General features: G+C 42.0%; 1 protein-coding gene across 1 annotated transcript in view; it reads right to left on the reverse strand.

The window, feature by feature from the left end:
- Positions 1-26,830, reverse strand: part of Clybl (citrate lyase beta like) — a 203,527-nt gene that overhangs the window by 68,157 nt on the left and 108,540 nt on the right. The window contains exon 4 of the mRNA XM_005374232.2: positions 21,712-21,898. Coding sequence (XP_005374289.1) covers positions 21,712-21,898 — 187 coding nt within the window. The remainder of the gene's footprint in view (positions 1-21,711; positions 21,899-26,830) is intronic.

Consider the following 26,830-nt stretch of genomic DNA (forward strand, 5'->3'; position numbering starts at 1 on the left):
ACTGCCTTAGGATACATCTACAGTCCGATGCTACGGCCCTTGGTCCTGCCCCATCTACCTCCTGCTCATTGCGCATATCCTGGGCTCTGGGCACTCCAGCCAGATGGCCCTTGGCATAGTTGTGCTGCCCCTGGTCCTTTGCAGGTGCCCCTCCCTCTCCCCAGAGGCACCTTCTCTGTTCCGGGTCCTGCAGCCTGCACTTAATTATCCCCTGTGCATCCTCTCCATCCCAGTCCAAATGTTCTTTCCACATGGACCCCTCTCCTGCCTTGAGTCCTGTGTGTGCTTTCATAATACCTTGTGCTTCTCCCTCTCATCATGCAAGACAACTCACAATGATACCCGTATTGAGTGACCACTGGACAGACCCTGTCTCACGAGCCATAAGCTGTGCTAGAGGAGGGGTGTGCTTTGCCCACCACTGTTACCAAGGGGTACCCTTGTGCTGTACATGATGAGTCCTGAGTGAGTCATTTGTCTGGCTGGTACGACTTTACCAACAGTGTCACTCCTATACAATAAAAGAACTCTTGGTACTCCAGTGGAATGGAAATTTCCACTGGCCAGAAAAACTTGGGCATTACAGACAGGTTCTTGAGAGTTTTGGACTCACCAGTGTAGATGATTGAGCTGATGTCCCCAGTCCCTACACACAGTCTCCTTGGTGGCTTCATCCATCGTTGTGTTTCTCCCCAAAGCTCCCATGGGCCCTTTCTGATGGCAGACTGGCATGTCTTCCCTGAGTTTTCATGGTGGCCAAGAGGAACATGGCACATTGGTGATAATGTCAGTAAACTCTGAGGCTGCCAAGGAGAGCATCGAGGGCCAAGAGGAAGCGCTGGAAATCACCTCATTACCAGAGGTGCCAGCCGCCACACCCTGGATGGAGGGGTATAATTGCCGCAAACAGCTAATCACTAACAGCGTGACAGCCAAAGGCCTACTGCCGTCCCTTTCCTCACTCAGGCTCTGTCCCCCCACAGGGGAAAGGTGCCAAGAGAGGAAGCCAGGCATGAAGACATGGCTTCTGTCTCACAGAAGGGGCACCCCTTCCCCTAGTATTCATAAGATACTTTGGGAACGCTATTTTGTGCCATCCTTGAAATTTTGAGGCTCCAATCCAAATGTAGGGCCTTTGAGTTCAGATACGTAACCTGGGGCTCAGCCTTCTGAGTGACACTGGCCACTCAGAGAAAGGAGCCTCATACAAGCAGTGCTTTGCTGGCAGCAGAATATGTGGGTACCTGAGGCCTGAGCCCCCATTGTCTGGAACCTAATAAGCTTCCTGTGGGAAGAGTAAAATAAATAATGGTCATCATAATTTGTTGCATTCAATTTATTATAAATGTCTTTGTGGTGATTCATTAAAATAAGTGGATGGCTTCATCTGGTAAATGGCCAACTAGCTATCAAGACACAAGTGTCACAGGCCCCTGAAGAGTGTGCATGTATGAAACTAACAAGCACAGCACCTGGGTAAATTCAAGCACTTCTTTGCCCCAGCCCACCTCACTCAGCCATCTGTCAAGTGTATTTGGTGTGTAGCAGACGTTTAGGATACAGACATGCTTATGACTGCTTATGACCTCAAGGAGTGTACGTGATAGAGCAAAAAACCCACAAATAAATCAAAAGCTACCATTTGGGTGAGAGTATTGGGATTGGTGTTGTCAATATGAGATTTTCATATCTGAGGGCAGCTTTTGTGCACAGAAAAATTGAATGTTGCTTGCTTTGGTTTTAAAATCAATAACCTGTTCATTAAAATTATCAATTCAGAAATCCACCTTCATGCTATGCATGGTGGTACACACTGTAACCCCAGCACTACAGGAGACTGAGGCAGAAAGACCCTAAGTTTGAGCCCCATATAGGTAACTTAGCAATTCAGTGAGACCCTATTTCAAAATAGAGAGTGCTGGGATATAACTTGGTGTGAAGGTCCTGGGTTCAGTCTTCAAGACAGAAAAGAAAAAAATCTACCTTCAGCTGGGCACTGTGGCATATGTCTATAATATCAGTTTATTCAGGAGGCTGGTACAGAAAGACAGTGAGTTCAAGGCCAGTCTGAATAACCTACCAGACCCTGCCTAAAATAAAAGAAAGGCTGGAGATGTACCTCAGTGGTAGGACACCTGCCTAGTATACATGTGAAGCCCTGAGTTTAACTTCTAGTACCTCCCATCAAAAAGAAGAAAAGAAAAAAATTCATCTTCTTAGGCCTTTGTGCTCTGCCTATAATATTATTATTACATTTGTACATAAATTTGATCAAAAAAAGTTGAATAAACAAGTTGAAATCTCAAGGACACATGTACAACTTTATTAAATCCCCTCAAACTTTTAAAATATTTGTGGTTTATTATATTCATTTTCCTTTTTGCATTGTTCAAATGCTTGACCTAATAAGCAGTCTTCCAAGTTCATCTACAGTACTCACGGGTCTACAAATTACTGATACCAAGGTTAGGCCCTGAGGTGCCTGCTGGGCCAGAGACCGTCCGCAGCACACGGACACTAAGCCTTCTCATGGTTGCCTTCAGTTCATACCATTTGGACAGCGCGTCTTCCTGAGCCAAACTACCACACGAGGCAATTCTTCCCTCTGCTCTGAGTTGTAAACGTCTTAACTGGATTACAGCTGCAGCAGATTAGACCCAGGACTAACCGTGGAGTTGAAACTGGCCAGAGATGGACAAGGAGGTCACTTTCTTCCTCAGATATATTTACAAGTGGGGTGACTCTGCCTCAATAATCCTGGGTGAACACTGGGTGTAACTGGAAGCATTGGGGTAGCCAAAATGGGGCCTCTGTACACCCCTCCAACTCTTCAGTCTGTCCTGACTGCTCTCCACATAACAGCAGCATGTAGATAATAGACAGCTGGAGTTCAAGTATTCTTCAGTCTGACCAGCTCATGCCCCTGTGTGGACAGACCCCAGCGCCCATAGCTCCAACTCCCAGCAACTCAAGCATTTAAGGGTGAAAGGCAATGAACAGAAGATTTAGAATATGGTAAAGAAGAGGGGGAAATTAGCTTGGGAGTGACTTTAAGTGATGAAACTGAAGGGATCTAATATTTATTAATCATAGATGTGCCAGGCACTATGCTAAAGTAGTTCATGTATATTAGTATCTAATTTAACCTTTATCAGTAATCCAGTGACATACAGTTTTTATTGTTTCTGTTCTTAAAGATCAGAAATCTAGACTGGGGATGTGGCTCAGTGGTTAACACTTACCTAGTATTTACAAAGTCATGGGTTTAATCCTGAGCACCAAAAAAAAAAAAAAAAAAAAAAAAAAACCAAAAACCAAAAAACAAAAAAAAATCTGAAATCGAAAGCTTAATGAAATAGCACTTGCCAAGGTCAAAGAAGTAATAAAGGTGGGCGTGAATCTACCTTTGCTCCTGGTACTTCAGGTACTAAACATAATGCAATATTGTACAAGTCACCCACTGATAACTGGGCAGAAGGTATAGAAAGACAAAATACATGAAAAAACACACCTGCTAAGCACATGAAAACCATAGAATGAATTTTTCAAAAATTAAAGCAACAAAAAGCATCTTTGTTGTACAGATATATATATGTATATATATAAAAACTATATATTTATGTACAAATATATAAATATATATATCAACTAGTAGAAAAAAGTATATTGTACATACATCACCTAGTATAGACATTGGTGTACTCCAACATTGCTGCTGAAAATATACTCCCAATCTCTGAAAACAAATTTTTACATAATTTGTGACACACTTTGGCCATATATAACAAAGCCATAAAAATGTTCTTGCCCATTGATCTGATACTCCCAGTCCTATAAACATTCTGAGGACATAAGTATGGGCGAGGAGTTGGCCCAGTGGTAGAGCGCTTGCCTAGCATGCCAAAAATAAAGGCTAAGAAGAAAGAGTTATGTACACAAGGCTCTCTATTGCTAAAATTATCAAATTTTAATTGTAAAATTACAGTGAAAAACTGAAGACAATCTGAATATTCAGCAGGAGAGGAATATTTTACTGACGCAAAACCCTTTGATATACATTATACAACTGTTAAAATAATACGTACAAAGATCTTGTAGCAATTTAAAAAAGGAGGATATAAAAATAATAGCAATGCAACAACATAAAAATTATGGCTGCAGAGGGATCAAGACTGCAAAAAAACTGGAGTGGATTCTGTGTGAGACTGGTAGGCCTAGAATGATTTCTTCCCTTTTAAAGGTGTTCTTTATTGCTGTTAAAAGCAATAAAAATTAAAACTTGTGAGTACCTGACAAGACTTGTCTATAAAAATAAGGGCACCTGCTGGGCTGTTTTGATGATTAAATAAGTTAATGGATGCAGTGGATGCACCTAGAAATAACCCCTGCAGACACTTAACAGTGCCTCCCTCTCCTGCCCTTCCTTCCTCCCTGCGTCAGTGTCCTGAGGGGGCAGGATCAACACTGGGCACGTGGTGCGGTGGAAGTTTCTCCTCAGCACCTCGCTTCTCAGTAAGTGTTTACTTTTTATTGTTTTATCCGTGAATTACAGCGCTTAATAGGCTCTGGATACTTTCTGACTCTCTCATCAAAATGAACTTGTTTTTTCCTCCATGCTTAATACATTGTTTAAAAAAGTACACAGTATTAACAGCATGGCAGTTCCCCAAAATAATAAACAGAATTACTAGCAATTCCAGCCAAGGAATTGAAAAGAAGGACTTAAACAGATCCTTGTTCATAGCAACACTGTTCAGAGTAGCCAAAAGGTGTAAGGTACCAACCGGGAGGTGGGTGGAGACAGCGATGGTGACAGTTTCTTAAGCCTCTGCCTCCCCTTCTGCCCTTATTGCCTCCCTTAGAGCGTTCTACACTCAGAAACACCGCTGATGAACGCAATCCTATCAGGGATCTTTGTGAAGCTAGGGGCAAAGAACCAATTTTGACTGCCTTAAACCAAAAGGGACTGTATAAACTCTGCTTTCTAGGCCAGGGATTTCACATTAAAGTCCGCGGCAATGAGGTCCAAGCAAAGCCTCAGAACTGGGTTTCTTGCCACCTCTCGGGCCTGATTTCTAAGAGAGGTTTCCCTTTCAACTCCACATGGCACAAACTGGAATCTCCCAAGTTTGCCTGCTGAGCACCAAACTCACTTCCTGGTAGGTACGGCACTCCGCTTCCCGCCCATAGAAACCCAAAATTCACTCTGATTGGGCTATCTAATGTCACGTGTGCTAGCCTAACCCAATCACTGTGGCCATCAGACTGCAGCTCCCTGATTGGTTCATCCTGTGTCCCAGAATCCCCTCGGTTGAAGACACACCCAAATCTACCAGGGCTGCGGTTAAAACCAGAAACCTGGGTTTGTAGAAAGGAAAATGGACACCAAAGCTGTAGTCTTCTACACTCATCTGCATTCTTCTCTGGAGCATTTCCATTGTAGCAGGAGTCAAAACCTTAAAACAAAAGAACCCCTACTGCAGCTCTAATTATGGCATTTCACGGAAGATTGTGTCATGGGTTCTGTGGCTTCCTCGCACTGCCGAGCCACCCCCAGGTACCTGACTCGGTTACACACGCAGATACTGGGCTCATCGCCCATGTAAGCAAAAACACGTGTTGGTTACACGTATAAACCTGTACCACAAAACCAGGGTGTTGGTGTGATTCATATCGACAAATTTAGCCACCCTGGAACAAGCGATATCTATGCACAGGATTATCTACCTCGATACCTGAGTGATTGATTCCCCGTGTGATTATCTGCCACGGAGACACACCCTTCCCTGCTTCCAATGCAATTAACCTCTCCAGACAGAAGAAATGGATGCTCACTTGATGGCCTGCTCCACACACACGCATGATTGATGCCCATGCAATTATCTAACACAGTGATATGCCAATGACTGATACCCGTATGATTATCCGCTAAAATATCCATGCACATGAAAACTGGCAAGCCCTGCCAGCTCTAAAAATAACCCTACTGGCAAGTGAAAAACAATGGCTAAGAGTTAAGGAAAGTTTTTTAAAAATAAAAGAAGCCACTGATGCTCTATTAAGCATGTATGTGTCTATATTAGTGTAGTCATGTGTGTAAAAATAGCTCTGCTAAATCACGTACATAGGCACGCATACATGGAGTGGGGAGAGCAGAGATAGAGATCCACCTTCTTGTAGCATTTAAAGTAAAACAGAGTCAGGGATGGTGGTACACAGGTATAATCCCAGCACTCTGGAGACTGAGGCAGAAGGGCCCCATGTGTGAATCTAGCCTGGGCAACTTAGTGACTTAGTGAGACTCTGTCTCAAATAAATAAAAATTTTAAAATGTAGTTACATAAATAAAAAAATGGTGAATGTAGTTCAGCGTGAAGGTCCTAGGGTCAATCCCAGTACTGCCAAAACAACAACAACAAAAAACAAGTAAAACTTGAAATAGGACCATGATTAGAATAAGTAAATATCAAGGGCCTTTCCAAATGTAACATTCTTGATTCTGGAGTTGCAATAACTGAAAGAGAAAGTCCAGAAAGCAGCAGACATTTATTTGCTTATCAATTTGTGCACACAGACGACGATTCCTAGAAACTTTTTGCCTGTTGGAAAGCATTGTGGAAACCAGAAGCGCGGAATGACCAACGCCAACAACGACCTGAGCTGAGAGCAAGGCACAGCCGTGCACACCAGCAAGTCCCCGACTGCAGCACTGTGAGTGCAGGTAATGCAGCTTTACTTCTCAGCGTCTGCTGCCCTGCCCTTTAAAAAGAACAGTCTCCAAGAAATAGCATGTTTGGCTACTTATCTGGCTACCTTCTCCCAATTCCTTGTTCTTCCTTTTGAGAAAAGCACACAATATCCTCACAGAGTTTGATGATTTTCTTTGTTATTGTTTTTAAAAAGAAAAGCTAATCCACGAAGAGTCTCTTTCTGGTTAATGTTAATTCAGCTGCCTGTTTTATAATAGGATTATGTTTTCCGGGATTTAAAAACCCTACTTGTTAACTACCAAATAGACTTCTACAACAGCTATAAAATTGAATTTAATACGTATTGGCATTAATGAAATAGCTGAGGTACAATTTATGTCTAACTACACTTTAACACTACAACCTCCAATAAAAATATAACATTTCTTTTGAAGTTATAAACGGAAACTGTTCAGTGGGATAACGGGAGTCTCGTGGGCCCAATCACGCAATATCTCTAAGGCAGAACAAATGTTGTTTACATACAGGAAGGATTATGGGGAAAGTTTATTTAAACAGATTAGTGCATGTTTACATGTATTTATGCTCCTTTTACATCATGCAAATTCAAGTTAAAATGATCTTCATTTCTTTCATTTGAAAACAATTACGGGGGAATAAACTATTTGGTCTGTTAGCATTTAGTCTAAGAACCTAATTAGGTTAGAATAAATTTTGGAATAAAGCATTACACCAAACTCAGGCAGAGAGCTAATACCTCATCCTTCTTTAGGAAGGGGAGGGCCTTTCTCCGGTAGATGGGTGAAGATGGGGGAGGGGAGGCCCAAAATGATTCTGTGGGCCAAAGACAGTGGATGGCAAACAGATTCCCTTTTGTCTTTGGATCTTCATTCCTTATCCTCTCTTTAAAAACTGGATTGGGCATTAAAGGGCCTTTAGTGTAAAACTCAAGCACAGTAAAACAGAGACATATTTCTTCTCCATTCGCCCCTCCCCTCCCCTCTTTCTTTAGACAGGTGACTATGGGAAGCTTATGGTAAGCCAGATGGGAACAGAGAAACGCTGGCAAATACTGTTTCAAGATGAAGGAGAGAAAAACAAGAAGGCTGACACAGAACATATCAAAGACTATCCAGGCACTCGGAAGTTGAATATGAATCTCAGGGCAGTCCAACCTCTTTAAAGATGCAAATTGCAGTCAAACACAGAAAACAGTAGGGTTCTGTTTATCCTTTCACAAAGGGTGCAAACTGCTAATCAGGCTCCATTGCTGGGCTGGCCACTTTGTTTATCAATAAACAGGAAGACAGTTAGACTATAATTTTCCTGCCTAGTACTGGTAGCCAAAAGGAAATGCTGGCAGCTTGGTAGTACTGAGTTCCAGTTGCATCAAAACCCAATTATTATTGTAATAATGTATGGGTGTTTGCAAGTTGCACAGGCGTGCTACACATGTCCACAAAATCATGTGAAACGTATTGGCAGAGAAGGAGCTTGGTGATACATGGATGAAGGGGAGCTGTCAAAATAGGCCTGGTCCTCCAAGAGCTCAGCTGTGGAGTGCTGCTTAAAAACACATACACACTGGAAAATAGTTAAGATGGCAGATATGGGAATCTTTCACATATTAAAACAACATAACAAAAACATGGTTTGATTAAAATCAAACAAGTATGCAGTAAACTTACTCTGGGATGGGAAATTTGATTGGCACATGTTCTAACTGTCACTACATGCTCTGTTAACACAGAATGCTTGCACATCTAAGAGACACAGTTCAAAGTTGTTTTCATGTCAATGGAGCTACCCTCTTAAGATATTATACAGTCTCAAATCTAGGGCTGATGATGCTCCTCAATGCTGTAGCCCTGGCCAAACATATGCAAGGCCCTGGGTTCAATTCCCAACATTAACAAAAACAAAACAAAAACAAAAAAACACTAAAATGTTGCACAAGATCCTAAATACAACAGTTCAACCACACATGTACGTAGGCACTCAAATTATCCAAATCATTACTTCAGTTTCTTCTTTCAGTTTTTAATCTCTGTAGATGAACCTGTAAGTGATTACAATGCACTCTGAACTTAACATAAACTTTCCAAAGGAGTATGACAAGCATTCAACAAAAAGAGACTGTAACTTTGCCACATGGTGCTTCTGTTAATGTTGGGATAACATGTAGTCAAATAACAGTCATCACATATTGAGCACAAATAGTGACTATTTTTGCGGAAACTCTAGGAGGCTATGTGAATACAGTGAAGTCCTCTTCACAAAGCCAAGGGTCTTTATGGGAGATGTGGTACAGATCATGCCACTAAGGTTTGGTGGACAACTTTTGCATTTACCCAAACCAGTTTGCACTACCATGACTGGCTTTCCAAGATACCAACACACAGCAGCCTACCATGATACTTGAGACAGGGACCCTTGGCTTGTTCTGCCAGGATGAGGCTGGACAAGTGGAAACAGGTTTTGTATGGCTCTGTTAGTAATAATTTTGATCAAATGTAGTTGTCACAAGTGCAGTTCTTGGGTGTGAATTTCTTAGCTTTCCCACTTATTAGCTCTGACCCTGGGCAAGTTTATTAACCTCTCTGGACTCTACTTTCCTTGTCTGTCAGCAGGGATAATAACAGCACCTATATCATGCAGTTGCTGTGAGCATGAAAGGAGTTAATTCATGCAGAGCACTTAGAGTTAGAGCAGGCACACAGAAATATCCACTGAGCGTTCTCTAAAATGACTCTCAGACAGCCATCAGCACCATGGCCAGCGCCAACCCCCAGTGTAGGGAAGGTCAGAGGTCTGAAAGAACGATTGCAACAAACTGCCTCCAGCTGAGGAACAGGCCCAACTCCGAGAGCCTGCCACTGGCAAGGGTACCCAAGAAGAGGTGGGGCAATGATGTCCACACTTGAGGACTGACGCATGCAGCTGGTCTCAGGCCAGTCGGGGCACCTAGCCCAGTGCGCCCTGACTTGCCTTTGTCGCTGGGAGTTTCTGGTTCTGATCACTCTCATGTCTCAAACTCCAAACTGAGCCCTTCATATCCACTTCAGGCTCCTGTGCACAGGCAGTGTGGAACAGGGTGTTTGCATTGGTGGCCCAACTTCTCTTTGCCTTCCCCCCGCATCTAACTATGCATAGCTCTGGGAAACAGGTGCTCTTGACACCCACATTGCCCATTTCCTATGTACAGGGACCCATGTGGTGAGAGAGCCAGCCTCCCCTGCTACTACAGAAGGGAGATTAGATGACATGCATGAAATGCCTACTGTTGCTAAACTCCAGCCTTGTATTTGTATTTCCATCCCAGGAGGCTCCAAGAATTAACCCTCTGACGGAAAAACTTGAGGGATGGTTGGGGATTTAGCTCAGTGGCACAGTGCCTACCTGGCAAGCGCAAGGTCATGAGTTTGATCCCCAATACTGGGGGGGGGGAATTTGAGGGAACTTTAGAAAACCCACTGTGTGTGTGTGTGTGTGTGTGTGTGAGAGAGAGAGAGAGAGAGAGAGAGAGAGAGAGAGAGAGAGGGAGGGAGAGAGACTGGGGATTGAATCCAAAGCCTTTGCACTGAGCTACACCCCCAGCTTTTTCTTCATATCCATATTTTGAGACCTCATTAAGTCACTAAGTCGTCCAAGCTGGGCTCAAATGTGCAATCCTCCTGCTTCAGCCTTCCATCTGCTCAGACCCAATGGGAAAGCTGGGATTACCAACAAGAGCAGCCACATTGGCTTACAAAACCCACTTTTATCTCGGTCTTGCTCCCTGGCTCATCTCTCCCTTTAGGCTTTGGGGCTCTTCTGACCCTTCTTCAGGGTCAGAAGGGCTCTTCTTCTGGCCCTTGTGGTCTACTTGTCTGAGAACACATTGCTTTTCCCACTAGACCTGGCCGGGGATTCTGAGCCCAGTTGTCACTTCTCCAGGCTAACTTCTGACCAATAAATATTTTGCATAATGGCACCACATGGGGAAAGTTGTGAAAATGTATTTGAAAGAGACACAATACTTTTAGTAGAAAGGCAGGCTGTGCTGTGTGTTGTCTCCTGATGTGGTTTGCTCTTGATAGGCCTCACTTTTCCTTTAGCAATAAAACACCATCTTCCCAGGTATATAATAAGAATTAACACACTACCATCATCCTTGTCACCACCCTGAGAAGATCTAATGTATGTTAAAACACCTGGCAACAGTATTTCTTATTTGTCTCTGTAAATCAGAACTATTAATTTATGCTTTAATATGCCCATTGATTTATTATTGAAAACATGGAGATATTTAATATACTGCTATGAATTGTGGCCAGTGAAGTAAGGAGGCCTAAAAAACAAAAAACACTGATTTTCATTATTGAGCATGTTCCTCTGCAAAATTTCGTGTTATCTCCCTTTTATTTGGCAGCGCTATCCATACTTACTTGGTTTTTTATTTGGTTTGGTTTGGTTTGGTTTGGTACCAGGGATTAAATCTGGGTGCCCTACCAGTGAGCTATATCTCAGCCCTTTTTGTTCCAAGAGAGGCTCTCACTGTGTTGCCCAGGTTGCACCCAAACTTCTGCCCAAACTTTTGATCCTCTTGTCTCAGCCTCCTAAGTAGGTGGGATTATAGGTGCATCCTTGGTTCTTTAGAGACTTTGCAACTGATGCCTCTTGGTCTTATTTTAGGAAAATCACCCATGATTTTTTTAAAAATGGATTTTAAATAATTGCTAACATTGAAATATGTTTAATGATTTATTTTCACTATTCTGTAGTCTCCAAGCTATCTCTTACTTCATTTTAGAAGAAATGGCTGTAGTTTATACATTTATAAATCTTTGGATCGTTTAAGCTGGATTGTTACCTTTCTTTGTTTGTTTTTTTTAAATCTTAATTTTAAGCTGGAACTCAAAGATCTGTTTTATTTCCGAGGCCTTGGCTTTCTGTAGTCATATACTGTGGATCATACTCAGTCTTAATTAGATTCCTAGGAATTGCAGGAAAAGAAATAACTGACAATTTAAAGCCTGCATCTCTTTGTAAAAAGGCTATGTTGAGCTCATTAAACGGAAATTGCTGACTATTATGACCCTAATAGAAATACTTGAATCTTTGCATTAACAAGATGCCTGGTTTGAAAAATAAAACTGTGAGAAAGGGGGGAAAAAGTGTTTGTTTGGTTTTTTTGTTTTCTAAACAATTACCCTTCAAAAGGGGAAAGGTTATTTAAGGGTATGGTGGGATTAATAAAAGACTGAAAACACTTTCCTATTTTTATAGAAAACTGAGCAGGTTTTTATATCAGAACCTTTAAGGATCAAAAAGACCTTGCAGAGTTCCTAAGCACAGTTCAGTTTCCATACTGTTCCCAAAAGACCTGCAGGTACCCCGATTGCTATTGAAGAAATCTCCCAAGCTCTTGAGCCTTTTAATAAAGGCGAGGCACCTGGGAGAGGAGCCTTCCCATCCTAATTCACAACCCTATTGAAGAGGAGGCGGCTCCCCAGGCCCCTGTGCACGCTGAATCGTTCCCTGCACACCCTTTAGCTTTCTCCCTGCGAGGAGAGTACACCTAGCCACTCTACTAATTCATTTCAACAAAAGTGACAACACTAAGGAATGGAAAATTTAGCCAAGTGGATTTGTGTGTACATACAGGGTATGTGTGTGTGTGTGTGTGTGTGTGTGTGTGTGTGTGTGTGAGTGATTTTGAGCCTACACAAAGGAGGAAGTGTAAATAAGAGAGAATTCGTATGCTAGGGTAGAAAAGGGTCTTCCATCTTTACACAATGAGAGGCTTTAAAGCAAACCTCAAGGATAAGGAGTTTAAGGGGCTGAGTGCCAGGATAGCACACATAGGTTCATCGAAGAGTGGCATAAGCTAAACACTTTGGTTGATATTTCGTGGTTCTTGACTATGTAGCAACTCAACTGGCAACCTTGCCTTCTCATTCTGTAGAGTCTGCAGATAACTCCACAGACCCTCATGGGAGTTTGTACTTGAGGAAGAAGCACTTAAGACAGGACTCCCTGCCGTGAACCAGTGCAATTCTTAGTGGTCCCAGGGAAAAATGGTGAGGGGATTTAGAAAATAAAGACAAGAGACAAGAGCTGAGGTCAAATGGAGGCCTCTTTCTGGATGTGAAAAGAGGACTGGACAATCACTTTAGTAGCATTTATATATACTTTTGCAAAGTTAGTATCAGGAGACACAGGGTTGCCTAGCAACTAATGACTAAAGTTGTGCAGGCAGGGTGTTTTTCTCAGGACTGAAGTACTTCCAGCTTCAGCAGCTCCCTACATTCCCTGGGGTGGGAGGAACAGTTACACAGCCCTTATCCTTGAAGCATGCCTCCCTTGTCCTCTCCTCCAGGGCGGCTAACCTTCCCTTAGGCCTTGTGATCATCAATTGAGATGTGTCAACTTGACTTGCAGAGCCACTTAGCAGATTAGTAAAGCTCTGGGTGGGTCTGTGGATGACTGACACACAGTCTGAAGACTAAGGAGGGAAAATCTGCCCTGGATGTGAGTGGCATCAACCAATAGGCTTGCAGACTGGATAGAATAAAAAGGGAAAGAAGGTCTTCTCTTCTTCAGAAGAGCTCTGGACTTCCTTGTTGCCTCTGGACATAGTGTCCAGTTCCTTCAGCATTCTAGCACAGATTCTTTGACATTTCAACACAGACTCACAACAGCCTCTGCAGTGAACTCCAGGCCTTTGGCCTCCAGCTGGGTCTTCTAGGCCTCTAGTGTGCAGGTGGCCATTTTGCATTCTTCCACCCTCATTCTGCGGGCAGAATGGATATGGGCCTGCAGCATGTCCTGACACCCAGGATGCAGGGAGAGAGGGAGCAAAAATTTTGTGGTGTAGAAAATTTATTACCATTTTTACCTTTATCTGACATTAGAGACAGGCACAGTGAGGAGGAATAGTTGGCCCAGGTCACACTGTCAGGATAAAATGTTACCAGAATCAGACACAGGCACAGTTTGGCTCTGAATTTCATTTTTTCCAGTGCTGGAGATCAAACCCAGGGCCTCACACATGCCAGGCAAATGTTCTACCACGGACCTATACCTCTAGCCTCAGCTACAAGAAGGTTTTGGAAAACACACTTTGGGAGGAAGAAAGATGTACCCAAAGAGAAGGGCTGAGATGCTCAAAGGAATGGTAAGCAAGGAAGTGGAAAAATATGAAAGTTAATTTAAATAAAAGCTGTATACATAAAATGGTAATAGTGATGTTACAAAATATGTGCCATTAAAAAGAAATGACTTCTGGAGGCCATCCTTCCCCTAGCTGTGCAGGCTGTGGTGGAGGAGCAAGGGGAATTCCGGAGAGGTCTGCACCAAGACTTAGGGATTACCTGGGTGCCCAATATTCAGACTCTGTAGAACCGCCTTCATGGAGGAGGAGCCCTGCAAAATCATGAGTATGGAGGAAAAAGTGGACGGCCCGGTGCTGGACACTGGTGCTGGTCTCTCGGTCCTTCTTTTCAGTCCTGGCCTCCCTTCCAGCCGTCACACCTCAGTGAGGGGAGTCACTGATGAGGTAACCCGCTATTTTTTCTGTAAATACTGGTTGGATCTCTCTTGCATATCTCTGTTTTCCTGAGAAACCACTTTGAAGACGCCAACATGTATTGCAGCAGCCACTGATGATTTCCTACCAATCTGTCCATGACTCTGGAATGTTTGTATTGCTCCTATGCCACTTCATAAATGGATGTATGTTTGTTACTATGTGTTTGCGACCACCATTGAGAATAGTCAATGATTATCTGATTGATTACTCGTGTACAGCTCTATTTGTTTTCCCTAGAGACCACTTTGGAGAGACCAAGATACAGTACAACAACCACTGATAATATCCTACCATTTCTGTCTGTAACTCACTATTATTTGTCTATTTGTTTTCCTGAGAAACTATCTTGAAGATTCCAATAGGTAAAATAACAACCATTAATAATGTCCTACCACTTTGTCTATAATTCGGTGTATCCCCCTACTGCTTTGCTGTCCTTCTTTTACTCTTTAAAATAAAAAATAAAAAAAGAAGAAAAAAAATAAAAAGAAATGACTTAAGTATTGGGCAAAATAACACTGATGTTTTAAAGATGATTGGATCTAATGTCTTCTAAGTTTCTTGTGTAGTCCAAAAAGAAGATGTACATCAATCTGCAGCTTTATTATATACAGTTAGTAAAATTTCAAGAGTAAGCTGAGTGTGGTGGTCCACAATAGTACTTTCAGCACTCTGGGATGCTGAGGCAGGAGGATTGCAAGTTTGAGCCCAGCCTGAGCAACTCAGCAGCACTCTGTCTCCAAAAAAAAAGGATAATTATAAAAATCAGAAACAGAACAGGTAGAAAAAATAGGCCAAACTATAATGATGTGATAAAATCTAAACTTGTTAGTAGTTACATTAAAAGTAAATGAATTGCCACGTGTGGTGGCACACACCTGTAATCCCAGCACTCAGGAGGCTGAGGCAGGAGGATCGCTGTGAGTTCGAGGCCAGCCTGGGCTACAAAGTGAGTTCAAGACCAGCCTGAACTGCACAGTGAGACCCTGTCTCAAAAAGATACACACACACAAAAGTAAATGAATTAATGTTCCAGTTAGAAGACAGAGCTTATCAACATGGATATAAAAAGTTTTAAAATAGTAAGTTACATATTTAAAACATAAAGATACAGAAAACTTGAAAGCAAAAGGGTGTAAATCGTACTAAGAATGTTGGTTTTGCTATTTTAATATCAGACTACATAAACTTTAAAGCAAAAAGCATTATAGGGGACAAAAATAGTATATAATAGATGACTTGCTGTACCAAAAAGATATAATCATTCTAAATTTGTATAGCCCTATTAACATAGGTTCAAGTTATCGGCAGCAAAAATTGATAGAACGGGAGAAACTGGTAAATTCTCCTTTGAAGGGTAGATTTCAACTGGCCTATCTCAACTGCTGATACACCAAGCAGAGGAAAATCAGTAAAACTTTGGATATTTGAACATTATTAATAGACTTAATCTAATGGAAAAATACATAGAACTCTGCAAATAGAAAATATTCCTTCTTCTCTAGGTCTTGAAGGAAGACTCAAAAAATTTTAAAGACGTCACACCATGCAAGTACATTACAAGTCAGCAACAAAATGAGACAAACTTGGGCTGGGGATTTAGCTCAGTGGCAAAGCGCCTGCCTGGCAAGTGCAAGGTCATGAGTTCAGTTCCCGGTACAGGAGAAAAACCAAAAAAAAAAAAAAAAAGAGAGAGACAAACTTTCATACAGTTGGAAATGTAAAGATTCAAAGTTCTTGCTACTCAAAGTGTGTTCTCTGTCCCACTCTTCCATGCCACTATCAGGTAAGCAGGAAATTGCCAGTAACAGCCTAGAAACCTCTGTGCTAGGCGCTGCAGCTCACAGGCAGAGGTCTTCCGGCCATGTACGAGGCCTGGGTTCAATTCCCGGAACACCCCCACCCCAAATGAATAGAAGCTTTTGTATCACCTGACGTTGCCTGGACACCCAAGTAGCATTTCACTTTTCTAGCAATTTATTTTATTTTACAAAAGTATCACTCCACAAAGCAGGGGAAATATGGAAAAAAATGAAAAGAGAAGGAAGAAACAAATGAACAAATAAAAATAATCAAACCAGAGTTTGGAAAGCACCATTTTGATTTTCATGGTTCAAGCAAGAAATGAAAATGGCAATTAAAAACTACTTAGAGTTAAATAAAAAAAAAAAAAGGATGTGTTCTCCTAGACCTTTCTTTTTAAATTTTTTTCAAATTTTATTTCTCTTCGTACGTACTTGCAGTACATAATGGTCACACTCATCACAGGGAGTTGGTTCATGTCCATAAAACACACGAATTCTTTTTTCATCCTCTCTCTTCCCTTCCCTCCTCCTGTCTCTTCCTCTTCTTTTCCTCCCTCGCCCTCTCCCTCCCTCTGTCGCCTAGTCTGCTTCCCATCTGTTTCCTATTGTCTTTCATTTTCCTCTTTAATTTGTAATTTGGATTTCTCACCTAAGAGAAGCCTACAATATGTAAGCTTGTGCGTCCGATTGATTTCACCTAACATTATGACCTCAAAGTGCATCGAGTTTCCTACAAATGCCTCAGATCTATCCTTGATTATGGCAGAGTAGTGCTTCACTGTGTATAAAGACCACAGTTTCTTTATCCTTCATCTGCTGATGGACATATAGGCTGCTTCTAAGATTCAGCTATTAGGAGTTGTGCTGCTGTGCATCACTGTAATGCCTTTAACTCTTTCAGAAGGATGTCGAGAAGACAAATAGCTGGGTCGTACAGACCTTACTCTAACTTCTTCACCTGTCTTGCCATTGGCCTACGTCACCTCCAAGTCGGGGATCATACAACCATTTTTGTCTCCCTCCTGCCTGTGCAGTGCCTGGTTGATACTCCATATTTACTTAGACATTGCAGGTTTTTGTAAATTTAATTAATTAGTTAATTATTTACTCAAGTGAAATAGCAGTCCTGAAATACAGCCTCCACCTCCTCCATTCCCACCTTCTTAGCACCCAGTGTCACGGTGAGTCACCAGAACGCGGTGCATTATTTGGTGCATTTTCCAGTGGCCCAGCGCGCAGTGGTGTGGACAACCTGTGCCTCCTCGTGGATTTAATAATGACAGGAGGTGACAGACAGAGTGGAGGATCTTTTCATCATCCGTGCTTGGGACCATGTGAAGGAGCTCCTTAAATGCAAATTGGATTAGCAGGACAGGATTAGAGCCCGCTGGAAGGTATTAGATCCTTACAAACTGCTGCGTGGAACTCCTATTGTTTTCATTCTAAGCCCACACTCCAGTCAATCTAATAAAATATGGAGTTAGTCCATTAATAACAAAAAGAAAGAAAATGAGATATAAAATGAAGTGACCACATTTTCATAATTCCCAGAACACTGAATTAGGCAATAATAGCTCAGTTTAGGAAAAAATAAATAGGATAATCTGAAATAAGAGTTTAATATGCATTTTTTCTTAGTAAGAAACTCACTAAAAAAGTCTCTATCTCCTCCATCAAGAATAACTTTAAGGGGCTGAGGATTTAGCTCAGCGGCAAAGCGCCTGCCTGGCAAGCGCAAGGTCGTGAGTTCGGTTCCCGGTACCGGAGAAAAACAAAAACAAACAAAAACAAACAAACAAACAAAAAAACCAAACAAGAATAACTTTAAGAAAAATGACCAAAGGTGACTTCAAGTAAGAAAAAAGAATTTGAGATATATGAGAGGGAGCTGGGGATTTAGCCCAGCAGCACAGCACCTGCCTGGCAAGCGCGAGGTCATGAGTTCGATTCCCAGTACCGGAAAAAAAAAAAAAAAAGAGAGAGAGAAAGAGAGAGAGATGAGAAATATCAGACTCACCTGGACACTTCAAATGAACTGAGGTCCCTGGACTAAATCAATTATAATCCCAGGGCACTGGGGAAATTTGTGGATATAACCATAGAGCTCCTGTCCTACCAGTAACTCTTTCTGTTTTATTTTGTTTTGTTTTTTCCTGTACCAGGGACCGAACTCACGACCTTGCCCCTGCCAGGCAGGCACTGTGCTGCTGAGCTAAATCCCCAACCCCCCTGCTAGTAACTCTTAAGAAATAGCGGAGAATACAAAGTTGACAAAAGGTTAGAAAGGCCAAGGTGCTAACTTTGAAGGAAGGGGAAATGATGCATCGTGAACCACGTTGATGGTGAATCAATGGTGAGTATGAGGCTGATTCCATCGAAAATTCAAATCTGAATTCCACTATTTATTTGTTTTGTGGTAGTGAGGGGTTGAAACCAGAGCCTTTGCATTGAGATACATCCCAAGCTCTTTTTTATCTTTCATTTTAAGACAGGATCTTGCTAAGTCGTTAAGTTGCTCAAAGTTGCCATCCCCCTGCCTCAGCCTCCCAGTGTTTTGGGCTCATAGGCATGGGCCACCAAGCAGGCTGAACTCTGCCACTTAATGGCAATGTAACCTTGGACATATTTCAGAACTTAGCTGTAAGGATTAAATAAGATTATATACGAAAATAATATATTTAAATGAGATATGTGTAAATAATATTACATGTTACATAAGAAATTATCAGTAAAATGTTTTCCTCATTTCTACCACTTCAAAAAGTAGGAGAAGCAATTAGGTACTCACATGGCCTCATCAAGAACCAGTCCTGTCCACCTGGCCTCATGTTTCTGGTCTAGAGGTATGGGGTGAAAAGGTATTTGTAGGCTGATAGATTGGGAATGTATCTTCATTCTGAAAAAGCACTGAATAGACTCTCATAATATCCTCATGCAAAGTCTGGGTTTCAGGAGTCAGGTGGCTGAATAACCATATCCCAGTACCCTTCATGAACAGGACTCAGTTTCCTTCTTTGTAAAATGATGTAGTAACACTATCTCATTGGGCGGTCGTCTGTGTCACAGTGCCTGGCCTTCCTGCTCACTCTGGTCACACAGCCTCTGACCGAGGTTCCTAGCGGGTCTGGCTCCAGCCTCTCCAACCTTTCCATCAGGGATCTGTTCTGTTTTCTTTCGCTGTGCTCGTCTGGTTCTCAGATGATCTGAGTGTTGGATGGCGAGATCAAATACAAAAACACCTTGATGGGCTAGGGCTTTGAACTGATACATATGTGAGGTGAAATTAAGTCTTAGGTAGAACTTGTAAGCAAGACTATTTTCCCATGTAGTGCCCTGCCTTGCTAGGACTTTCTGTGGATCACGAGGGGAATTTTAGTTCGCTTGAGGGTCCGCATGCAGGAAAGAATGCATCCAGCAATTAATGCAATGGTCAGCTGCATTAAGAGCATCAGAATGGCCTGCTTTAGTCACTGTCTTGCCGCTGAGACACAGTGCCTGACGCCCACAGCGCAAAGGAAGAGAGGTTTATTTTGGCTCAGTGTGTAGGAGTTTCAGCCCATAGTCAGTGGGGTCTGAGGCAGGGCAGCATGGCAGTGGGCATCACACAGAAGGAGCTAAGGGCATGATGGCAGGAAGCACACAGGGGGTGAAAGGAGGCGCAGGGAAGAGATCAATCCTTCTGGGCCACCTCTCCCAACCAGAACCTCCTTCCTGACAGCATGTGAGCTACAACCCCATAATCCAATCATCTTCCCAAGGCCCCACCCATGAGCACATAGATCTTAGAGGGCATTTATTTAGTTAGTTAGTTAGTTTTTGAGACAGGTTCTCACTACGTAGCTCAGGCCGGCCTTGAACTCACTGTGTAGCCCAGGCTGACCTAGAACTCATGGTGACCCTCCTGCCTCAGCCCCCCGGGGGCTGGGATTACAGGCGTGTGCCACCATGCCCAGCTAGGGAACATTTTAGATCTAAACCATAACATGGCCCAACCAAGACACCATGTGAACATACACTCCGAGATGGCGAGCACAACTTGTCTATCTGCCTCTGGGTGTCTTCTGAACAGTACCTCAGCTGCTGTGCTGCTGGGTCTAAGGATGGCTGACAGCAGAGATAAACAGTAAGGAAACTCCCATTTCCAACTCACCTGGGGTCAGGAAACACCCTCAGGTGAGTCTGAGAGGATAGCCTCAAGATGTGCAAAGAAATGTAATTAGAACTTTATCGGGGAGCCTAATGGCTCACTGTGCTACAATGCTGAAATAAATTCCCTTCTAATCGTGATTGCTCCAGCTTTATCTAGTCTATTTCCTATAGGAAATCAAGCTACTCCCAGGCACTTTATCAACTTTTTTCTCATAATAATCCCTGTCTCTGACAAAAGAAGATATTGTCATCCCCACAGTACAGATAAGAAATTGAGGCAAACATAGAGTGAATCGCCCTGGGTCATACAGCACCGGAATTACAATTTATTATCTAATTGCAGAGCACGCTACACAGGTTTGGGAGGAAGCGTACTGGAATCACATTATAGCCTTCCAAAAAAGGGCCTATTTACCTTAATCTCTGGGAGAAAGAAGATTAATTGTATTTTCCTTGGCACATGCCAAAAATACTGAGTAGACACTTTAGATTCCATATGCTTATTCTAATCCCTTTCCAAAGACTTCAAAAGCCTTGCTTTGACCATTATTAGGATGATGCAGGAAATTAACTTTATTTTTTAGTTAAGGCAAATATTTGTTGGCTAGAATGCCCGAAGAAAGCAATCCATCCAGCAGTTGGATAGTACAGACAGGTTCTTTCAGATCACCAGAAGCAAGAAACAACCCAAGCAGGCACAAACCCAGACGGCCCGATCCTCTGTCCGCCAGCCCCACCACGCTGACCAGGGACCACAGAAATAAAGATCAAGTGCAAACGTAAGTTATCGTTATACAGATTTCTATGTTTTATCTGACTCCACAAAAAAATTCATGTTCATTATAAAAATCTAAAAAACAAAGTTACCCAAAATAAAATTAAGCCAAAAGCATACACCATGTCATCGCCAACTAACAACCTTCTATAGCTGTGTACACGCAGCAGATTTTCTAAGGCTCATTTCTCTGGCCAGGCCACGAGGAAATCAGGCAGAAGCTAAGGCAACCTAAGGTTCTGTAAATAGTTTCTCTTTAATGAAGTATGGAAACTGGCAATTTACCAATGGACAACTGTCTTTTATTTTCTTGGCATTTGTCTCAGAAGACAAGACCACTACTTAATACACCTGGTGCTAAAGACAAGAAATGATTATATTTTACTGACCTAAGAATTTTACATGACAATTCCAGAACTGTATAACTCACTTACCCAGACAAACAAGTGCTAATGGCCCCCAAACTGTCTACCACTTTACCTATATACACAATAGTTACATCTACTGGACACGGATGTATTTTGATCAAATTCTGCCTCTCCCTCAGATAAAGAGACACACCCACACATTCAGGACCCATATAAAAATTGGATTAAAAAATGTTAATACTCAGCAAATGATGAGCAAACAGTGAGCAATGCTGCCACAGACAGCAAATTTCAATCCTTTTCTTCTTCCACCAGAAAGCCGCACCATTACCTTTTTGTTCATAGCCACACCATCTTCACAGTCGAGCACCACGCAATCTACATTCAGGGAGGGAATCTTCATTATTTTCTTTTCATCATTTCCAGGTACGTACAGCACTGCCCTCCGAGGAATATATTTGTGATTGGACGAGGAACTATAGCCAAGCCTGGGGACGTCAGCTGCTAGGGACGAGTTCCTGCAGAAGATATAACCAGGGTTAGTCCCGAAGGGAATTTCTGCATTTACAAATCTGCCCCCAAAACCCTTATTTTAATGTAAAATTAAAATTGAACATATAATCTTTCTAAATTAGGACAGAACACAATCTCACATTACAATCTAGAAAAAACAATCACAACAAGATATAATCACAGAAGCTTGGCAGGTTGGTGCCCACCTGTAATCCCAGCACTTGGGAGTCAGAGACAGAAAGATAGCTACAAGTTTGAAGCCAACCTGAGCTACACAGTGAATCTAAGACCAGTCTACACTATATACCAACACTCTGGCTCAAAAGCAACAAAACAAAACAAAAGAAAAAACCCTAATGAACAAAATGTTACTTTGGCTGAAGTTTAAAAAAATACACATTCCATTTATTGGCATTATCTTTTTTTTTTTTTTTTTGGTATTATCTTCTAAGAGAAGGAGAAGGAGTGTACTCGAACTTGGAAAAACACTCCTAGTATCAATATGCTGTCCAGATAGTATCCGTGGAAAAAGATGGGAAATGTATACTCAAAAGATACCAAAGAGTAACCCAGGTTGAGTATCCTTTATCTGAAATACTGGGGCCAGAAGTGTTTGGGATTTTGGATTTTAAAAATTTTGGAATTCTTGCATACACATAATGAGACACCTTAGGGATGGGACCCAAGAATAAATATGAAATTTATAGAGGTAATTTTATACAAAAATAAATTTTGGGGGCAATACTGGAGCTTGAAGCCAGGGTTTCATGTGTGCTAAACAAGCACTCAACTACTGAGCTACAACCCCAGTCTGATTTTATGTAGGACTTTTAGTGTGCCTGTGTTTTGGCTGCAACCTATTGTACGAGGTCAGGTGTAGAGTTTTCACTTATGATATCATGTCCATGCCCAAAAAGTTTTGAATTTTGGAGCATTTGGGTTTTCTGACTACAGATGCTCAACCTATACTATGTACAATTACATGTAAATCAGAAAGTAGAACACAAACTATATAAGCATTCACTATGGCCCTCTCTCTGACACTGCACCTTTAAAAGTAGAAAAATCAGTGGTTCAAGTTTGATTCCAACAACTGACAAGACAGGCTGGCTACTTCATAAGGGAGTAGGAGGACAGTGATTGGGGAGGTCACGTCTAGCTCTGCACTGCACACAAGTTCATCATTGGAAGTCAACTCCTTGTCATTTCGTAGGCTGGTGAAGATTAAGCTAAGGCAATACTGCACTCAAAGCACTCTGATAGGAGCTGGCAGAGATTAGACTGGTGAGCATTGCTCAATCAGGAGCAGGTGCAGTGGTTGTTCAGGGAGAAACTAGGGGTCAGGAGTGCCCACCTGGCCCTAAACCATGCCCGCCCCACTACTTTGGCCTCCTGTGGAAATGAGAGGAGTTAGCCAGTAGCTCCTTCCGCTCACTCTAGCCCCTGCCCCAACCTGATCCACAGTTTATCTTGTAAAAACAATACTTTGTGTTTAGACCATTAGTTTTGGTAAAGGAACAGGAAATCAACACTCATAATCGGAACCAGCTACATAATTTGCACGACCCAGTGTAAAATGGAAATGAAGGATCTCCTGTTTAAAATAAATTAGGATGTTTGTTTGTTTGTTTGTTTGTTGAGACAGGGTTTTGCTATATAGCTCAGGCTGGCTTTGAACTCACTATGTAGCCCAGACTGATCTCAAACTCATGGGTATCCTCCTGCCTCAGCCTCCAGGGTGCTGGGATTATAGGTGTGCACCACCATGCCTAGCATATTGGAATTTAAAGATGGTAATAGAGGAACATGAAACCAGAGCATAAGTTACACACCCATGGCCTGCCTCTAACAGGTGCTATGTGTCATGCTGTATGCCATGAAGACTGCTGGCGCAGGAAGGGTTAAAGACCCAGCAAACTAATAATGTCCAAATGTCTTTCCCCAAATAATAGTGTGACTCTTTTCAAACGTGTCGGTTGTACTCTACATAAGAACTCTTGGGGCTGGGGATATAGCTCAGTGGCACAAGCACCTGCCTGGCAAGTGCAAGGTCGTGAGTTCAATTCCTGGTACCAAAAAAAAAAAAAAAAAAAAATAATGGAAGAACTCTTGACATCAGTAGCTACCTTAAATCAATACCATCAAATATTCTGCATGGTTGTAACATTTTGCTTTTTTGTTTTTGTTGTTTTTTTTTTTGAGAAAGGGTCTCACTATACAGTTCAGGCTGGCCTTAAACTCACTATGTAGCCCAGGTTGACCTTGAACTCACAGTAATCCTCTTGCCTCAGCCTCCCAAGTGTTGGGATTACTGACGTGCACAACTACACCCAGTACATTTTGTATGACTAATGTGGCTTACAACTTAATGTGTCTGTCATTTGGATGGTCTACTAAAGTTGTGTGGATGTCTTTTTTCCCTCTTGCTAGTTACCTATAAAAATGAATTTCAATCTGATTTTTTTCCATAATGCATGCACTGTACTGTGTGAGGTATGGTGAGAAATAGATGGATTTTTAAAGTGTGTATGTCTTATAAAACATTTAACTTCATATAAAATGTGTTATAGCTGACTAATTGAAGAATGTCTGAATTACCTGTCATCATTTTCCACTGACTGAAAATGCCTGGCTCATCTATAGACAGGGAGAAAACAGGATTGTAACAAAAACAACTGTATTTTATTTATCATTCACTCTGGAAAATGGAATTTACAATAAGCGCCAGGAAATGCTTGGACAAAGTTTCTGCTCATGAGGAGCAGTATAGCAGATGTGTAAAAACCAAAGGAGGCCCAGGACTGTGTCCATGGAGACAGCTGCACTGGCAGAGTCTGCGAAACTACCCCTGGGGACGGTGACATCTGCTGAGCTTAGGAGAGTGGTTATGGGTGGCAAACTATGGTTCTCAGTGGCCAATTTCAGTTCTTAGCACAATGGTAGCTGCCAGTCCCCAGGCCCCAGCCACATGGTAGGCAGCTGTGCACATGTTTATGGGATGACTTGTACATAGCTTGCCCAGGTGGACAAAAAGGACCTTGTCTTCTAAATACTGGCACCTGTATTCTGATCACTGGCTGCTAGTTCTGATCAAAGAGGAGCAGACAAGGGACTGGGGATTTAGCTCAGTGGCACAGCGCCTGCCTGGCAAGCGTGAGGTCATGAGTTCGATTCCTGGTACTGGAAAAAAAACAAAAACCAAAAAAAGAGGAGCAGAGAGGCTGGAGTACTGTTACTGTGTCTTCTCCCGGTATTGCAAGGCTTCTCCTGTGGGCTGGTGTTTTCTAAAGGGCCCAGAGCTCCCACTCCTCAATCAATATTCCTATCTCTCTCTCATTCAGTCTCTCCTTTTCTTTGGCATGAGGTGTCACTTTATAGTCCAGGCTGGCCTCAAGCTACCTGTGTAAACTAGGTGTGGCTGTGCACACCTGTAGTCCCAGTAGTTTGGGAGGCTGAAGCAAGAGGATCATAAGTTCAAGCCCAGTCTGGGGCAACCAAGCAATTTAGTGCAACCATGTCTTAAAGGTAAAAAAAAAAACCAACACTAAAAGGCTGTGGATGTAGCTCAGTGTGGAGGCCGTGGGTTCAATTCCCAGTACTATTCTCTTTCTCTCTTTCCCACCTCCACTTCCTCCCTCCATCTCCTGCTCTGTGTGCTCAAACTTATCCTACCTCATCTTCTCAGGTGCTGGGAATACAGGTGTACACTACCACACTTAGCTAATTTTTCTTTTCTCTTCCTCCTTTTGAGAGTCAGACATTAAAGACTAAGACACTAGAAAACATATTAAATATAGGGGACAATTAGAAAAACATTCCTGCCTGCCCAGGGAACATCTGAGAAAAGATTCTGAGAAGAATTGATGCTTACATTGCAGGCTGATCTATAGCACAATGATGTTCTACAACCACTGCAAGACCAAAAACTATAACAAAAGCATCAAACTCGCAGGAAGAGGAGAATCTGGTTAACAGAGTTACAACATTTTTTAGACTCAAATGCCCAATTTTCATCATTAACAACACACAAGGGTCACAAAGAAATAAGAAAATATAGCTCAAAGGGGGGAAAAAATCAGTAAAATTTGTTTCTCAGAAAGACTTGATGGCAAATATGCTAGACAAAAGCTTCAAAACAACTGTCTTAAAGACATGCAAAGAACTAAAGGAAGGTGTGAAGGTGTCAATAAAACAAATAAACAAATGGAAATATAAATAGGCAGATTAAAAAACCAAAAAGGAAACAAAAAGAAATTCCAGAGCTGAAAAGTACAATAACTGAAATGAAAAATTCATGAGAAAGACTCAAAGTCAGGTCTAAACAGAGAAGGAGAATTAGTGAATTTGAAGAAAAGACAATGGAAATTATCAAGTCAGAACAGAAACAAGACTGAAGAAAAGTGAACACAGCCTAAAGAACCTGCAGACACCATCAAGCCAACCAATGTATGTGTTGTGGGAACTCTAAGAAGAGGTTAGAGGGAGAAAAGAATAAAGAAACTATTTGAAAAATAGTGGCTGAAATATCTAAATTGGGCTAGGAGATGTAGCTTAGGGGTAGAACACTCACCTAGCACATCTGAGGCCCTGGGTTTGATTCCCAAGCACTACAAAAGTAAATAAATAAAAAGTTGCCCAATTTTATTAAAGACATGAATATCAATATCCAAGAAGTCCAATCAATTCCAAGATGAACTGAAAGAGCAACAATGAGACACATTAAAATCAAACTTGCACAAGTGAAAGACAAAGAATCTTGAAAATAATAAGAGCGCTGCAAATCATCACATACATGTTATCTTCAATAAGGCTAAAAGCAGATTTCTCACCAGAGACTTTGGAGACCAGAAGGCCATAGGCCAACAGTTTCAAAGTGCTAAAAGAGAAAAAAAATTGTCAACCAAGTATCCTACATTCAGCATAACTATCCTTCAAAA

The sequence above is a fragment of the Chinchilla lanigera genome, unplaced genomic scaffold (genome assembly GCF_000276665.1).
Source record: "Chinchilla lanigera isolate Chin_1 unplaced genomic scaffold, ChiLan1.0 scaffold00003, whole genome shotgun sequence".
Lineage (NCBI taxonomy): Eukaryota > Metazoa > Chordata > Mammalia > Rodentia > Chinchillidae > Chinchilla > Chinchilla lanigera.